Source organism: Pogona vitticeps, chromosome 1, assembly GCF_051106095.1.
Source record: "Pogona vitticeps strain Pit_001003342236 chromosome 1, PviZW2.1, whole genome shotgun sequence".
NCBI classification, from domain to species: Eukaryota; Metazoa; Chordata; class Lepidosauria; order Squamata; family Agamidae; genus Pogona; species Pogona vitticeps.
The window spans coordinates 320,186,407-320,201,644 of NC_135783.1; the positions used below are offsets into that span (position 1 = coordinate 320,186,407).

Consider the following 15,238-nt stretch of genomic DNA (forward strand, 5'->3'; position numbering starts at 1 on the left):
GTCAGGTGCTCCCATTTCTTTAAGAACGTTCCATAGTTTGCTGTGGTCCACACAGTCAAAGGCGTTTGCGTAGTCAATGAAGCAGAAATAGATGTTTTTCCAGAACTCTTTGGCTTTATCCATAATCCAGCGCATGTTAGCAATTTGGTCTTGAGTTCCTCCCCCCCTTCGAAATCCAGCTTGTACTTCTGAGAGTTCTCGGTCCACATACTGCTGAGGGCTACCTACCTTGTAGAATTTTGAGCATAACCTTGCTAGCGTGTGAAATGAGTGCAATTGTATGGTAGTTGGAGCATTCTTTGGCACTGGCTTCTTTGGGATTGGGATGTAGACTGATCTTTTCCAGTCCTCTGGCCACTGCTGAGTTTTCCATACTTGCTGGCATATTGAGTGTAGCACCTTGATAGTGCCATCTTTTAATATTTTTAATAGTTCAGCTGAAATGCCCTCACCTACACTGTCATTATTGTTAGCCATGCTTTCTAAGACCCACTTGACTTCACTTTACAGGATGTCTGGCTCAAGGTCAGTAACCACACTATCTGGGTTATCCGGGACATTGCAGATGGGGACAGCAGCCACGAACTTAAAAGACGCCTGCTTCTTGGGAGGAAAGCGATGATAAACCTAGACAGCATCTTAAAAAGCAGAGACAGCACCTTGCTGACAAAGGTCCGCATATTCAAGGCTATGGTTTTTCCAATAGCGATCTATGGATATAAGAGCTGGACCATAAAGAAGGATGACTATCGAAGAATGGATGCTTTTGAATTGTGTGGCTGGAGGAGACTCTTGAGAGTCCCCTAGACTGCAAGGAGAACCAACCTATACGTTCTGAAGGAAACCAACCTTGAGTACTCACTGGAAGGACAGATCCTGAAGCTGTCTCCAGTATTTTGACCATCTCATGAGAAGAGAAGACTCCCTGGAAAAGCCCCTGATGTTTGGAAAGTGTGAAGGCAAGAGGAGAAGGGGACGATAGAGGACAAGATGGCTGGACAGTGTCATCGAAACTACCAACATGAATCGGACCAAACTCCGATAAGGCAGCGAAAGACAGGAGGGCCTGGCGTGCTCTGCTCCATGGGGTCAGGAAGAGTCGGACATGACTTAACGACTAAACAACAACAACCTTTAGTTTAAGTTTTGTTTGTTTCTGAAGTAGTTTTGATTACAGTGGTGCCTTGCAAGACGATTACCCCTCAAAACAACGAATCTGCATGACGACAACATTTTGCGACCGCCATTTGGCTTCGCAAAACAGTGATTTCCATGGGGGAATTTCACTCAATGACGATGTGGTCCATGCTTCGCGGACCATTTATTCGCAAGATGACGATTTAAAACAGCTGATTGGCCGCTTGATCTTTGCGAAATGGGTGTTTTCGGGCCCGTTTTTCGCAAGACAGCGATGAAAAACAGCTGATCAGTGCTTGCAAAATGGCTGCCCTATGGGCGATCTTCGCAAAACGATGAGGTATTTTCCCCGTTGGAACGCATTAAATGGGTTTCAATGCATTCCAATGGGGAAGGGCTTTTCGCATGATGATGATTTCACTAAACAGCGATTTTCACGGAATGGATTATCATCATCATGCGGGGCGCCACTGTATATAATTGGACAGATGGCCTGAGAGCTTTTATTTGAATGTTTGTTTCTTCATTTTCTTGAGGTAAATGTTTCATCCATTGTTGTCTTTGCTTAATCTGGTTTATCTGCTGGCTAATGTTAGAATAAACCAGTATTATTTTATAATCTACTAGTAGAAGTACTAAGTCTATAGGGGTTGGAAACCATTGTTAGTCTTCTACCCTCATGCTCATGCACCTTCTCTTTCGCTTCAGGCCTGTTATCTCTCTTCATTTTATTTCTTCCTGGTTTTTCTCTTTCTCCATCCAGCTGCTAGTTCAGCCTTTTCCTCTATTCAGTCTCCACACCCACCTTACCAGGCAACAAAATCTATTCCCTCCTATTACTGTTCAAAGAGGTTGGGAGATCTGAGGAGGGAAGAGTTGCCTAAATATTGTCTGGAGGCATGAATGTCTGAGATCAGGCCCCAGCTTCCTCTCTGTTTACAGAGTATTAATCACCTAGTGAGTAAAGTTGTTTAGTAAGGAGTTACCTGATGCCTGTAGTTGCTGTAGCAGGTGAAAGTTGTGTTTTTATTAATTAAAATCAATTTATCCACTTTTAAAGCAAAATAATTCTTAGGTGCACACTGCTATAGTTTTGAGTTTTGCTATGAGAAGCTGATGATCAGAGCAACAATCAGCTCCAGGTCTTGTTTTTGCTCTGTAGAGATTCTCCATTTTTGGCTGCAGAGAACATAATCAATCTGATTTCAGTATTGCCCATCTGGTGATGTCTATGTGTAGAGTCGCCTCTTGTGTTGTTGGAAAAGAGTGTTTATGATGACCAGCTTGTTCTCTTGACAAAATTCTATTAGCCTCTGCCCTGCGTCGTTTTGAACTCCAAGGCAAAACTTTCCTGTTGTTCCTTTTATCTCTTGACTCCCTACTTTAGCATTCCAGTCCCCTATAATGAGAAGATTCATCTTTTAAAAACCTTCCTATTCTACATCAGAGAGAAATCACAGTGACTTTTTCAGACAACTCCTTAAACAATCTTGTGTCCCTGTTTAAGCCATTCCGTCAGCTCCACCCTCCATCAGACTTCCTACACAGAGGTCTGAGGGAATTTTGATTTGATCCTAATCACCTTTGGAGAAAGCATTCTAAACTTTTGGCCATCCTCAATTTCTATCTACTGTACTTTAAAGCACTGGTTCTTAACCTTTGTTACTCAGATGTTTTTGGACTGCAACTCCCAGAAGCCTTCACCATCAGCTCTGCTGGCTGAGGTTTCTGGGATTTGCAGTTCAAAAACACCTGAGTAACAAAGGTTAAGAACCACTGCTTTAAAGCAGCTTTCTTCTGGCTAATTACATTATATCAGCTCAAGAATCAGTGAAATAGCTTCTTTGTGCCACTTTTCTTCCAGTTTCACAAAAAGTTGATATCTTTGAAACCAGATATTTTGTTCTTCCCCAAGGAATTCTTGGTTTTTCATCTTAACCTGCTTGTTCGGCAAATTTTTTATCCCTTCCCCCTCTCTCTTGAATTGGTGTTATTATTAGGTACCCAAAAGGCTCTGCCTTTTTGTATTAAACATTAGACAGACAGCACCAAAATATCAGAGAATTGCTTGAAAATGAATTCTGAGATAGGGTGACTACAAAAGTGGTCTGGAAGTTATGCTCCAAACATGCTAATCAAGCAGTGAAAGATTCTTCCATCTCTTTGAATCTACAGTGATCCGACTGTGTAGATATATTCACAGAACTGTAAGAACACTTCATCTTCTATAAGTTGCTGATGTGTGGGAAGGTCATTTTAGACCTGCTTCAGGACATCCTGGTACTGATATTGTATTGTGAATTGTGTCAGTTAGATATCATCCAGTAAATTTCTTATACTGGCCTTATACTGCTGCTTGACACAAACATGAATCTAATGCAGGTTTGAGAACATGAAATTATGGTGGTAGAAAGTCAATTGTTATTAGTTATGGAAAGCACTTGGACTTCAGTATTCATTTTCTGACTTTGAGCATCCTACATCTATGAAGTATGCAGGTTGTTTTGGAGATTTTCACTTCCTTTATTTCTTGCCTGTTTCCATCTTGTATTTTAGATTTTTGTCAACATGAGAAAGAGGATGATATGTTTCTGCCTTTGTGGCCAAAAAAACAATGAAAAAGTTTGAACAGATCAGAAAACTAAACAAAAGGTTCTTTTCCCTTCTTTCATATGCTTATATGAAAAAGACCTTCAGACATTTAAATGAGACACAGCCGCCCCTCATATGGAGAATTATGTGCATGGCCTTCCACTTTTTATCTCTCTGAATTTAAACTATGTTGCCTTCTGTTGTTTCTTCCATCATCAGGCTAACCCTGCAATCCCTCACTGCTTGCATCGGCCCTGATATTCTCCACACTCTGGCCACATGCTTGTGATAGAGCAGACACTGCAGCTGCTATATATTATGGTTAACTTAGAAAATCCTAGCGTAAGAGAAGCACTGGGAGGGGGGGGATTCCTTTGACAATCTCCTTTCAAATACCTTTCCATGTTCATATCCTACCCAAAAGACTAGCTGAATATATTTAATAGGGAATAAGACCCAAAGAATATCTTATCAAGACTTTCCTTTTAGTAAATGGGTAGGAAGGGGTTTCTATTACATTGGTGCCTCACTTAACGACGATAATCCATTCCAGGAAAATCACCGTTAAGCGAAAACATCGTAAAGCGAAATTTAAAACCCCATTGAAACGCATTGAAACCCATTCAATGCGTTCCAATGGGGTAAAATCTCACCATCCAGCGAAGATCCTCCATATGGTGGCCATTTTCGCTGCCTGTATAGCGAGGAATCCATCCCTAAGCACAGCGGGGAACCATTTTAAGCACCCGGACGTCATTTTGAAAACCCAACGATCAGCTGTTTTTGATCGTTGTAAAGCGAAAATTGGTTCCCGAAGCCAAATTCCCCCATTTAGACCATCGTTTTGTGATCGCAATTGTGATTGCAAAAAGATCGTCGTAAAGCGGATTCGTCATAATGCGGGGCAATCGTTAAGCGAGGCACCACTGTAGGCATAGGTTGGTGGCTATAGTCCTTTTGCTTTAAGTTCATCTCAGATGCTAAAAAATTGAGGGGGAGGTTGCACCACTTTTATCATTTTTTTTATTGCAATAGCTAGCAGTTATCCCCACATAGTATTTGGGGTGTCAGGAGTGATTGTTGTTTGGAAACCTGCTAAAGAATCCACAGATCAAAAACATTTCCAAGGGAAGCATAATGGCTCTTATTTTGTTTAACATCTATGCCAGTGACCCATCAATTCCTCAAGGCAACAAAAGTTTTATTTATGCTGACATTCTCTCACTTGCTGCTCAGTTGGACAGCCTTCAGATGATAGAATATTTTCTAATAGTTGCATTAGAGGAACTTAGTACATATTATGATAGTAAACAACTTAAAACTGTATTTTAAAGAAACATGTGCCTTGTATCTGAAAAACAAGCAGGCATCAAAGAACAATATTCTTTGAAAGCCATTGGGAGCACACAACTATAAGTTTTAAACTCTACAGTCTTGGCGCTATGCTATTCTGCAAGCAGATATGCCAGTCTGGTGGCATATTTGCTTGCAGAATATTCAGGCCACACAAAACAGATATATGTAGCAATTAATAAAAGCTGCGAAATCATTACTGGACACCTGAAGCCAATCCCATTCATATTTTTTTTGGAAGAAATTATGTCCAGTGACATATGAAGAAAGGTAGCAACTAACAGTGAAAGACTCAAAGCATCAGAATCAAATGTGCATTCTTTCATTGTGTACCATCACACCAGTCCTAGATCAAATTTAAGGAAATCCTTTTTCAGAACATTTGTGAATCTTGAAAGAACAGCAGAGAATGACAAAAAATGTATTTATTTATTTAATTTTTAAAAATTTGCTGCCTTTCTCTCCATAGGGAACCCCGGGTGGCTCACAACAGACAAAACACTGTATGAATGTCACACTAATTAAACATACATTAAGATTTTAGAAAATGAATATCTGAGCATCTTGAAGCAACAACAGAAAGTGGCCGCACAATTTTCATGTGGAAATAAAATTTCATATGGAAATAACAAATACCCACTTCTTAAAATGCATAACCCCCTGCCCCCAAAAAATTTGGCCCCTGGTCACACAGAGAACTCAGTTATTTGAAAGTCACCTAACATGCTTTGGAGTGGAGTTGGCAGAAACAGAGTAAACTTAAGAAAATTGGGGTGTTTGGGTGTGTTTGTGCCTGCATAGTCAGAGTGAGTGCAGACAAGAAAAGGTAACTTCACATTTTTGTCAATCTACTCTGTGACTCTCCAAATGTACCATGGAAGACTTGATGTTAGCTGCCACAAATGCTCCTGATGTTGCCTGTTACTGAATGAAAATTATCTGATGTATTTATTTATTGCACTGTGATGCTTCTGGCACGAACTAAGAAAGGATGTATTTGGAGAAGGCTTATCAATGATGGTAAAGCACATACTTTCCTTGTAAAAAAAGAAAAGGTGGAAGTTCTTAGTTCCTACTTCAGTATGGTCTTCTCCCAAAAGACAGTCTTTAACCCCCCCCCTCGGCAAATGTGAAATACAGAGGGAGGCAAGGTTCTCTCTAAAGTGCATGCCTGTGCACGTCTGCCCTCTCACGCAACCTTCCTCCTCCTCAGTGCACTGGCAGTGATCATTTTCTGCCCCTTTGGTTCTGGTTGTGGTTTGGAACCATGTTCGTGGGGGCGGAGTCATACGTGCAAGGTGCAGAGCCCTGCCCAATAAGGCTGAAAATTAGAGGGAAGGTTGAAGGGAGGGATATGTTTGCAGCTTAAGATTGATAAACAGTCCAGGTACCTTATTACTTTGAATGCGTTCACATCCCCAAGGCTGGATGAACTGCATCTGAGGATGTTGAAGGAACTGACTTTAGAGATCTCAAAACCACTGTCTATTGTTTTCTTGAAATTATGGAGGATGGGTGAAGTGCCAGACAATTGAAGGAGGGCTAACATTGTCCTTGTCTTCAATAAGGGCAAAATGAAGGAAACTGGGAACTATAGACTAGTCAGCTTGACATCAATCCCAGGGAAAATTCTGGAACAGATTATAATGCACTCTGCAAGCACCTTGAAAGCAGTGAAATAATAACCAAAGCCAACACAGATTTTTCAAGAACAAAATCTGCCAGACTAATGTTATCTCATTAACCTAATCCTATCTTGGATAACCTCCCTGGTAGACGTTGGAAATGCTGTAGACATAATAGCCTTCGGCAAAGCCTTTGACAAAGTTATGATATTCTGATTAGCAAACTAACTAGGTGTGGGCTGGATACAACAAGTGTCAGGTGGATATACAGTTGGTTGCAGAATTGTACACAGAGTGACTCCTTCTCAAACTGGAAGGAGGGAACAAGTGGGGTACCCCAAGGCTAAGGTCTGGACCCAGTGTTCTTCAAAATTTTTGGCTTGGATGAAGGAGTGCAGGGAATGCTTGTCAGATTTGTGGATGGCACAAAATTGGGTGGAATTGCTAATGTCTTGGAAGACAGGAACAAAATTCAAAAAGATCTTGATAGGTTTGAGCACTGTGTTGAAAACAACAAAATGAAATTTGATAAAGTAGAAAGTTCTACATCTAAGGTAAAAATAACTAAATGTGCAGTTGCAAGATGGGGGGATACTTGGCTCAGTAATACTACTAGTGAGAAGAATCTTGGAATTGTTGTAAATCAAAAGCTATATATGAGCCAACAGTACAATGTAGCTGCAAAAAAGGCAACTGTGATTTTAGGATGCATTAACAGAAATACAGTCTCCAGATCCCATGAAGTACTAGTCCCCCTTTATTCAGTACTCGTTAGACCTTGTCTAGAATACTGTGCTAAGTTCTGGACACCACACTTTAAGAATGATGCTGACAAACTGGAACAAGTTCAGAGGAGGCCAACAAGAATGATCAGGGAACTGAAACTAAGCCTTATGAGGAAAGACTGAAAGAACTGGGTATGTTTAGGCTTTTAAAAAAGAATACTGAGGGGAGATACAATAGCATGTTTCAAATACTTGAAAGGTAGTCATACAGAGGAGGCGCAGATCTGTTCTTAATCATCCCAGAGTGCAGAATATGTAATAATGGGCTCAAGCTACAGGAAGACAGATTTAGGCTGAATATTAGGGAAAACGTCTTAACTGTTAGAGCAGTACAACAATGGAACCAATTACAGTGGTGCCTCGCATAACGTTTTTAATTGGTTCCAAAAAAAAAAACCTTATGCGAAAAAAACTTTATGCAAAACACCATTTCCCATAGTAATGCATTGGAAACCGGTTAATCCGTTCCAATAGGCACGGATTGCCGTCCTTAAGCGAAAAAACCCATAGGAAACATTGTTAAATGATACAATGTTTCCTCCATTGGAATGTATTGAAGCCGACTCAATACATTTCAGTGGCTTTGCGAAGTCAATTTTTGCAAATTTAAGTGTGTCATAAAAGGGTCAAAATGGTTTTAAATGCTTGGATTAGCTTCTGCACCCTCTAAAACGGATGCAAAAGTTAATTTGGCTTTGATCTGACTTTTCGTTAATTTATGGTGAATTTTCCCCCCCAACTTTTGACAGCTGTCAAAATCTGACAGCTCCATTGTTTCCTATGGGGGAGAAAAAAATTCACAAAAAATTAACGAAAAGTCAGATCAACGCCATATTAAGTATGCACACATTTTAGAAGGTGCACTAACGATTCCAAGCATTTAAAACCATTTTCAACATGTTAAGACACTTTTGTAATTGAAAAAATGAACATCGTTAAGTGAAGCAGGGGACCTAAAACAAAAAACGTTAAGCGAAGCATGGTCCCAAAATCGCTATGTGAAAATTGCCCATAGGGAAAAATGTTATACGAAGCACAATCTGACTCTGAAAAAATAAACGTTAAGCGAAAAAAACGTTAAACGAAGCAAACGTTATGCGAGGCACCACTGTACTTCAGGATGTGGTGAGTGTTCCAACACTGGAACATTCAAGAGGAAATCATTTGTCAGATCTGCTTTGATTTAGATTCCTGCCTTGAACAGAGGGTTGGACTACATGGCCTTATGGGCCCCTTCTAACTCAATTATTTTATGATTCTGTGATATGATAATCATTTACAAATCAACTCACAGTTCATTCTTGTGCAAAGAAGTACTATATTGTATCTGCTATATTAAAAAAGAATTGTTCATATTCCAGATCGACTGGCTTTCCAGGATGAATAGTAAAATTGATTTTTGAGAGCTGTGACTGTTTGCTTAAGGGATTTGGAGAAGTGCCTCAGACATTTTGGCTAGAACCTTCAGTTTTATTTTTCTAGCCCAGCCCTTCCTTCTGCTTTGAACATTCAGGGAATCCTGCAAATGCCTGACTTCTCTCCTTTCAGATGCATGTGTTTCCATATATATGCATATCAAGGTATTTTTAACCTTTTGGACGTTTATTATTATGAGGAGGCCAGGGACGTGATTTGTTGGTTGCTATTCTGATGGCTGGCAAAACAGAAATTTAAAACACATGGATTAGTTGTCTCTTAGAACATTTTTTAAAAATAATTGCACTATTACTTCTAATACAATGGCTACCTTAGTAGAATTCTTTCTAAATATTGGTGGAAATGCAGCATCTAAGGAGAAAGAGTCAAATTAAATGTGCTTATAAAACATTTTACAAATGTTCTGCTTTTGATAGATTCATTGAGAATCATCCATTGAAAGAAGAAAGGCAGGCTGTAAGTAGGGTAAATAAGGGGCTGATGCAACCTTTCTGAACTGAACTTTCTGGACACAGTTATCAAGAAATAACTGGAGCCACTGATGAACCAGGCCTCTGATCCCTAACCCTGACATCCAGGCCAGCAAGATACTGTGAGTGACAGTATCAAAAACAGCTGAGATCTAGGAGAATCAACAGGGCCCACCACTTATCAGAATAGCTCAGAATATCTTCTTGTAGAATGGCCAGTAGTGATTGTGTGATATGGCCTGGATCACGATTGAAATGGATTATTGGTATCATCCAAGAACACCTGCAACTGGTCATCCACCATTCTCTTGATCAGTTGGCCCATAAAAGGAATGTAAGCAATAGGTCTAAAGTTGTTTATGTCATCTGTCAACAGGTTGGTCTTTTTCAAAATGGACCCTACAATGGTTTTCTCCAGACGTGAAGCATATAGCCCTCCCAGAAGGGCATATGGAGTGGCCTGTTCTATAATTAAATTCCTGGCAGATTTAACTAGCCCTCATAAGCAAGGGTCAGTTGGAGAGGTAGTGGCTTTGCATCATGCAAACGTCTTGTAAATATCAGGTGCGACAAGTTGGAACAGATCCCAAAGAATCTCACAAGACATAGTATGTCAATTTAATTGACTCAGCTGCTAATGAACAAGCAGAACTTCATTGTACAGCCCAGAGCCTTCCTAGCTCTGGACATATGTGTTCCAGCTGGATTTATCTACATATAATTGTCTAACACCCCATTTAAATTGAAAATTTAAGCCATCCAGCAGGACCTGGACTCCCCTTGTTCAGTGGTTCAAATCAAGATGTCCATCTTGTGAGATTCTTTGGGATCTGTTCCAACTTGTCGCACCTGATATATGGACATCTTGATTTGAACCACTGAACAAGGGGAGTCCAGGTCCTGCTGGATGGCTTAAATTTGCAATTTAAATGGGGTGTTAGACAATTATATGTAGATAAATCCAGCTGGAACACATATGTCCAGAGCTAGGAAGGCTCTGGGCTGTACAATGAAGTTCTGCTTGTTCATTAGCAGCTGAGTCAATTAAATTGACATACTATGTCTTCGTAGCTGCTTTGATGGAATTACAATAAATTCTGGGCACCTTTTTGATTGCAGTTACATTGCCATATGGGGGAGGTTCCTTCCATCTTCTCAGCTTTCTCATTTAATAATAATAATTTATTGTCATTGTAAGTATATACACATACAACGAAATTCACAGACACCCAGAGACCAGACACATTTGCTTCATCACACAAAGTTCATCTGTAAACCACGAAGAAGAATGAGTTCTGCAATGAAGAGGGTGTTCAGGTGTGATTATGTCAACTGCTTGGGATGCCAGATTATACCAATTGGCAACCTGAGCTTTGACAGAACTGCCCACCAGATCAGCGGAGAAAAATCCCTATGGCCTGAAAACCAATTGAATTTGTTAATATGTGTGTGTGCAGAACAAGATTAAGATGATGTCATTCCTTCATCCCTGGCTGATGCAATTCTCTGCAATATGAAGATTGCCACACCTGTGTGCATGAAGTCACCTTAGACGGGATTGGACCAGACTGATGCCAGAATTGTATTTAAGAAATGAACCTTGTAAAATCATCCACTAGAACCATTGCATATTTCGCTCCTCCTAATGATGGAGGAAATGGTCCCATTAAATCTGCATGAACTAATTCAAATGGCCTGGTTGTGACTCTGTCACTTTTCCTCCCTTTTGGGGCCACATTTGTCTTGCTACTTTTACAGACATCACAGTCCAAGTAATTTTTGCATTCCTTTATGTTTATATCCCTGGCAAAATGTTCCATTTTCTGTAATGATCTGAAATTTACATGACCCAGCCTCCTATGCAATAAATGTATACAGTTATCATGTTGTGGTTTGTTTGTATGTATCATATGTGCACTTTCATGTGTCTGGCTCTTTAACATGTACAAATTATTTTCTTGCTTCACTTTTGCAACTATTTTACCATTTTTCTTAATTATACACTCCTGTTTCTCAAAAGTGACAGTGAACCCTTGCTCAGCCAACGCTGATACACTTATTATATTAAACGACAATTCAGGAGCGTAAAATACCCCACTTATCTCAGTATTCAACGAAGGAATGTAAACAGTTCCTTGTCCTTCGACGGCCGTCTCTTGTGAATTCGCCATCATCACACTTCTGAGGCTGGTTTCATCTAAAAGACAAAATAGATCTCTATTATTAGTCAAATGCCCTACAGCCCCCGAGTCAATGAGCCATTCCACAGCTTTTGTTTTGCTGTGAACCTTGTCCCTCGTTCCTCTGGTAACCAAGGAGACCGGCCTCATGTCGTTTCTTTGTTGAAACCTTTTGGAGACCTTCTTTCTTCCGTCTCTGTTGCTTGGAGGACTTCTGCTTTTGTCACAGTTCCGTTGCAGGTGATTGGTGGATCCGCAGAGGAAACAGGCTTTCGTCATCATCACTCTTCCTCTTTGTTCTCCGTCCGCCCTCCTCCTGGGCACGCTGCCATCAGAGTATCTCTGTCTCTCGTGGTCAGCACGCACGTGGCTTGCCTTTTTGTTCAGCATTCTCTGTTTTAAATGCTGTTCCTCCTGCAGAATTCTGTTTGTCACATATTCTTCTGAAAGCTCTGTTTCCGGCATGCTTTCCAAACTTGTTACTAGCATGGAGTAATCATCATTCAGAGAACTTAGCAAAATATACACGCGCTGTTCCTGAGGGAAGACAACATTCATTAATTGCAGTTGATTAAACATGTCCTTCATATTTTTTAAGTGTTCCGAAGCACACTCATCCAGTTTCATCCTGCATTGGAACAACCTCCTGGTAAGAGAAATCTTTGTGCCTGTCGTCTCCCTCTGATAAATGCCTTTTAGTTTATCCCAAACTGCTTTTGCTGTTGTCAGTCCTTGAATGTGGGTCAGAAGCGAATCTTCAATGGCCAAAATGATCGTGGCTAGAGCTCTCTCATGCTCTGCCTCTTCCTCCTCACTGAGCTGCGCTGGGGGGGCTCTAACGTAGTGCCACAGAGACTCCTTTCTCAACAACATCTCGGCTTTGATTGCCCACGTTCTATAATTATTTTCATTCAGTCTATTTATGGCCAGGCCACCTATATTTCCTCCCGTGCTGTATGCCATCCTTGCAGCTCTCTGTATCCTTCCCTTCCCCGGGTTTACAGACGAACTGTTTTCTGTCTCACTATCACTGCTGCTTAGGCTCTCCTCCTCTTTCATTTACTCATTTACTCACGTTTGCAGCGCAGCGGAACGTTGCTGGGCCCATAACCTCTGTTAAGGGAGTGTGCGTCTGTGACTTTATCTTGTCTCTCGCAGAGTAAAGAGCAGATAAACGCACACAACAGCTTCTTCTTTTCAGCAGTGTATTTACAAAATATATACAGGATATACATACATACAGCACTTCAGTGGCTCAGTATTCAAACCAGCAGCATGACATGCAGACATCAATATACAGGAGAAGAGAAAGACTGTACAGAGTTCATTTCTTAAATACAATTCTGGCATCAGTCTGGTCCAATCCCGTCTAAGGTGACTTCATGCACACAGGTGTGGCAATCTTCATATTGCAGAGAATTGCATCAGCCAGGGATGAAGGAATGACGTCATCTTAATCTTGTTCTGCACACACACATATTATGTTCAGGCTATATAAAAATTATATACCTTAACAGAATTGAGTAACCTTCAGGGGCAGACCATCCTAATTAATCCTGTCTCCTCACAGGGACAGGTTGCCATTGTAAGTCTGAATTTAAGGAAATAGTGATCTGATCATGACAATAATGCCTTTACTTTGAGAATTGATTGACCAAGGAATCACATTATTCATGAATGATGATGGCTAGATTGCTAAAGGAGCAATTTTGGCTGTAATGTATAGATTGTGAGAACATACTGTTCCTATGGGCCCAATTGTCCTCTAGATTTTCTGTTGTTTACAGCTGCAAACTAGTGACTTTCTGAACTCTTGAGGACTACAGCATTTAATTACAGCCTCTTGCATTAAAAGGATAAGAATTTCAGTGTTTCTTTTTATATAGAATGACTCTTGTTCTAAAACATGTTTTCGGTACTGTTGAATAGTTTAGGAACAGAATCTTGTTGATGAAATCCAGAGCATCGTGCCGTACAGATATGGCACACCACACCATTTGCACCTTGCAATTACCCAAGCTAGAGATTGCCCTGTTCGCAACAGAATAGGACATACCCTCTTACATGGACAGCAAGGGAAGAACTGCTTGCAGTTTTAGAGAGAGTTGAATTTTAAAAGAAAAGTGCGTATTTTTATTTCAGTGTAGATGTGCTCTTCAGACATTTTTCAAAAGACTGCAGCAATGGAACATAGCAACAATTATGTCCTTTTGTATTACGTAGAATAGTGAAAACAATTGTTGCTCATTCTAAGATCTTTTTGGATTAGAACTTTGAAAATACTGTAACTTTGATCTCTGTATTTACCAGAGAATGATGCCACGACTTAAGTTTATTTATTTAAGCTAAATAAATAAATAAATAAATAAATAAATAAATAAATAAATAAATAAATAAATAAATAAATAAATAAATAAATAAATAAATAAATAAATAAATAAAACGGTTGCCAACATAGAAGGATTTTAGCTTAACAACTGTTTCTTCTCCTTTGCCTCTTATGGGAGATGGGCAAAGTTGTCTGCAAGGATTTACAGTCTTTCACTTGTATTTATGCAACTGAGAGTCTCTGCATGCTTGTTTTCTGTAACTGCCTCTCTTGTACTGTTCATTTTTTGAAAACAGCTTCTGTTAAAACACTACTTCTGTCCTCATCAACTCACAGAAGATCCAGACCTGCTTGGAAAAAATCAGTTAATTTTTAAAATTCTGTCTAGTTAGAAGTCAGATCTCATTTGCCAAAGTGGTCACAGACATTTCTGTTGCATTATTTCAGTCCTCCCCTCACAATTGATTTGGAATTGTTCACGTAAGTGACATATAGACCAGGTCTATTATGAAGAGACTTGAAGCTACTCAGTAATATGCTGCTGTTCTTGCATTCCCTTTGCTGATTTGTAGATGAAGATACGTTTTGATCAAACGGTCAGAAATTGTGGATGAGGTGACATTGTTTTTCACATAAGATCCTGTGAAAATTATTCCTGCCTCCACACTTCTGTGAATATTCTCCCTCTTATCAAAAAGCCAGGCTTCTAGTCAGAGCTATTCCTAATTTGACAATAACTCCTTTGTTTCTGAACCATGGGGCCTGAAATTTAATCGATCGATTAGGCTTTTTGTTTTGATTAAGGTCTTGGGTCTGGGTCCACTAACTTTGATATCTTTTTTTAGACCAAAAGGAACTAGAGTTAGCTCCAGTTGTTTTTATGTTACTCTCAAGGGAATATTCTCAGCTGCTTTCACTATAATACTCTCTACTCTAATTTCATAACCTTAGCCCTGAGTTGCTGTACTGGGTTTTCAAAGCTCTGATGTTTGCACCTGGCCAATGTACATCTCATTTGATCTTGGTGCAAGCAGCTGTACAGTGCATATATACTGAGTGTAGTAAACTACGTTACCATTGCACTCTTCTTTCTTTCCAAGCCCCCTCTCCCAATTCCATTGCTGGCGATATAGAAGGCATATTTGTAGAAGGAGATAAATGTAAAACGTGATAGCCATTTCTTTTGTGGTAGGCATGAGTCTCTTTGACTTAAAACACATGGAGATGCTTTGTCCTTCCCTAATCCATTTCTTTTCAGGTAGGCTCGCTCAGCAACAGTGGATCTCTACTAGTTTTTCTCGTATCTGAGCTGACTGGATAGCCTTTGAAA

At 40.0% G+C, this 15,238-nt stretch overlaps 1 protein-coding gene across 15 annotated transcripts in view; it reads left to right on the plus strand.

Annotated features, from left to right (window-relative positions):
* The window catches only part of TTLL5 (tubulin tyrosine ligase like 5), a 209,563-nt gene that overhangs the window by 142,310 nt on the left and 52,015 nt on the right, over positions 1–15,238 (plus strand). The window contains exon 32 of one of the 15 annotated variants that reach the window (XM_072986453.2): positions 511–1,033. The exons of the other annotated variants lie outside the window; for them this stretch is intronic. Within the exon in view, the coding sequence (XP_072842554.2) occupies positions 511–622 (112 nt within the window). The 3' untranslated portion in view covers positions 623–1,033. Of the gene's footprint in view, positions 1–510; positions 1,034–15,238 lie in introns of those variants that run through there. 15 annotated transcript variants of the gene reach the window in all.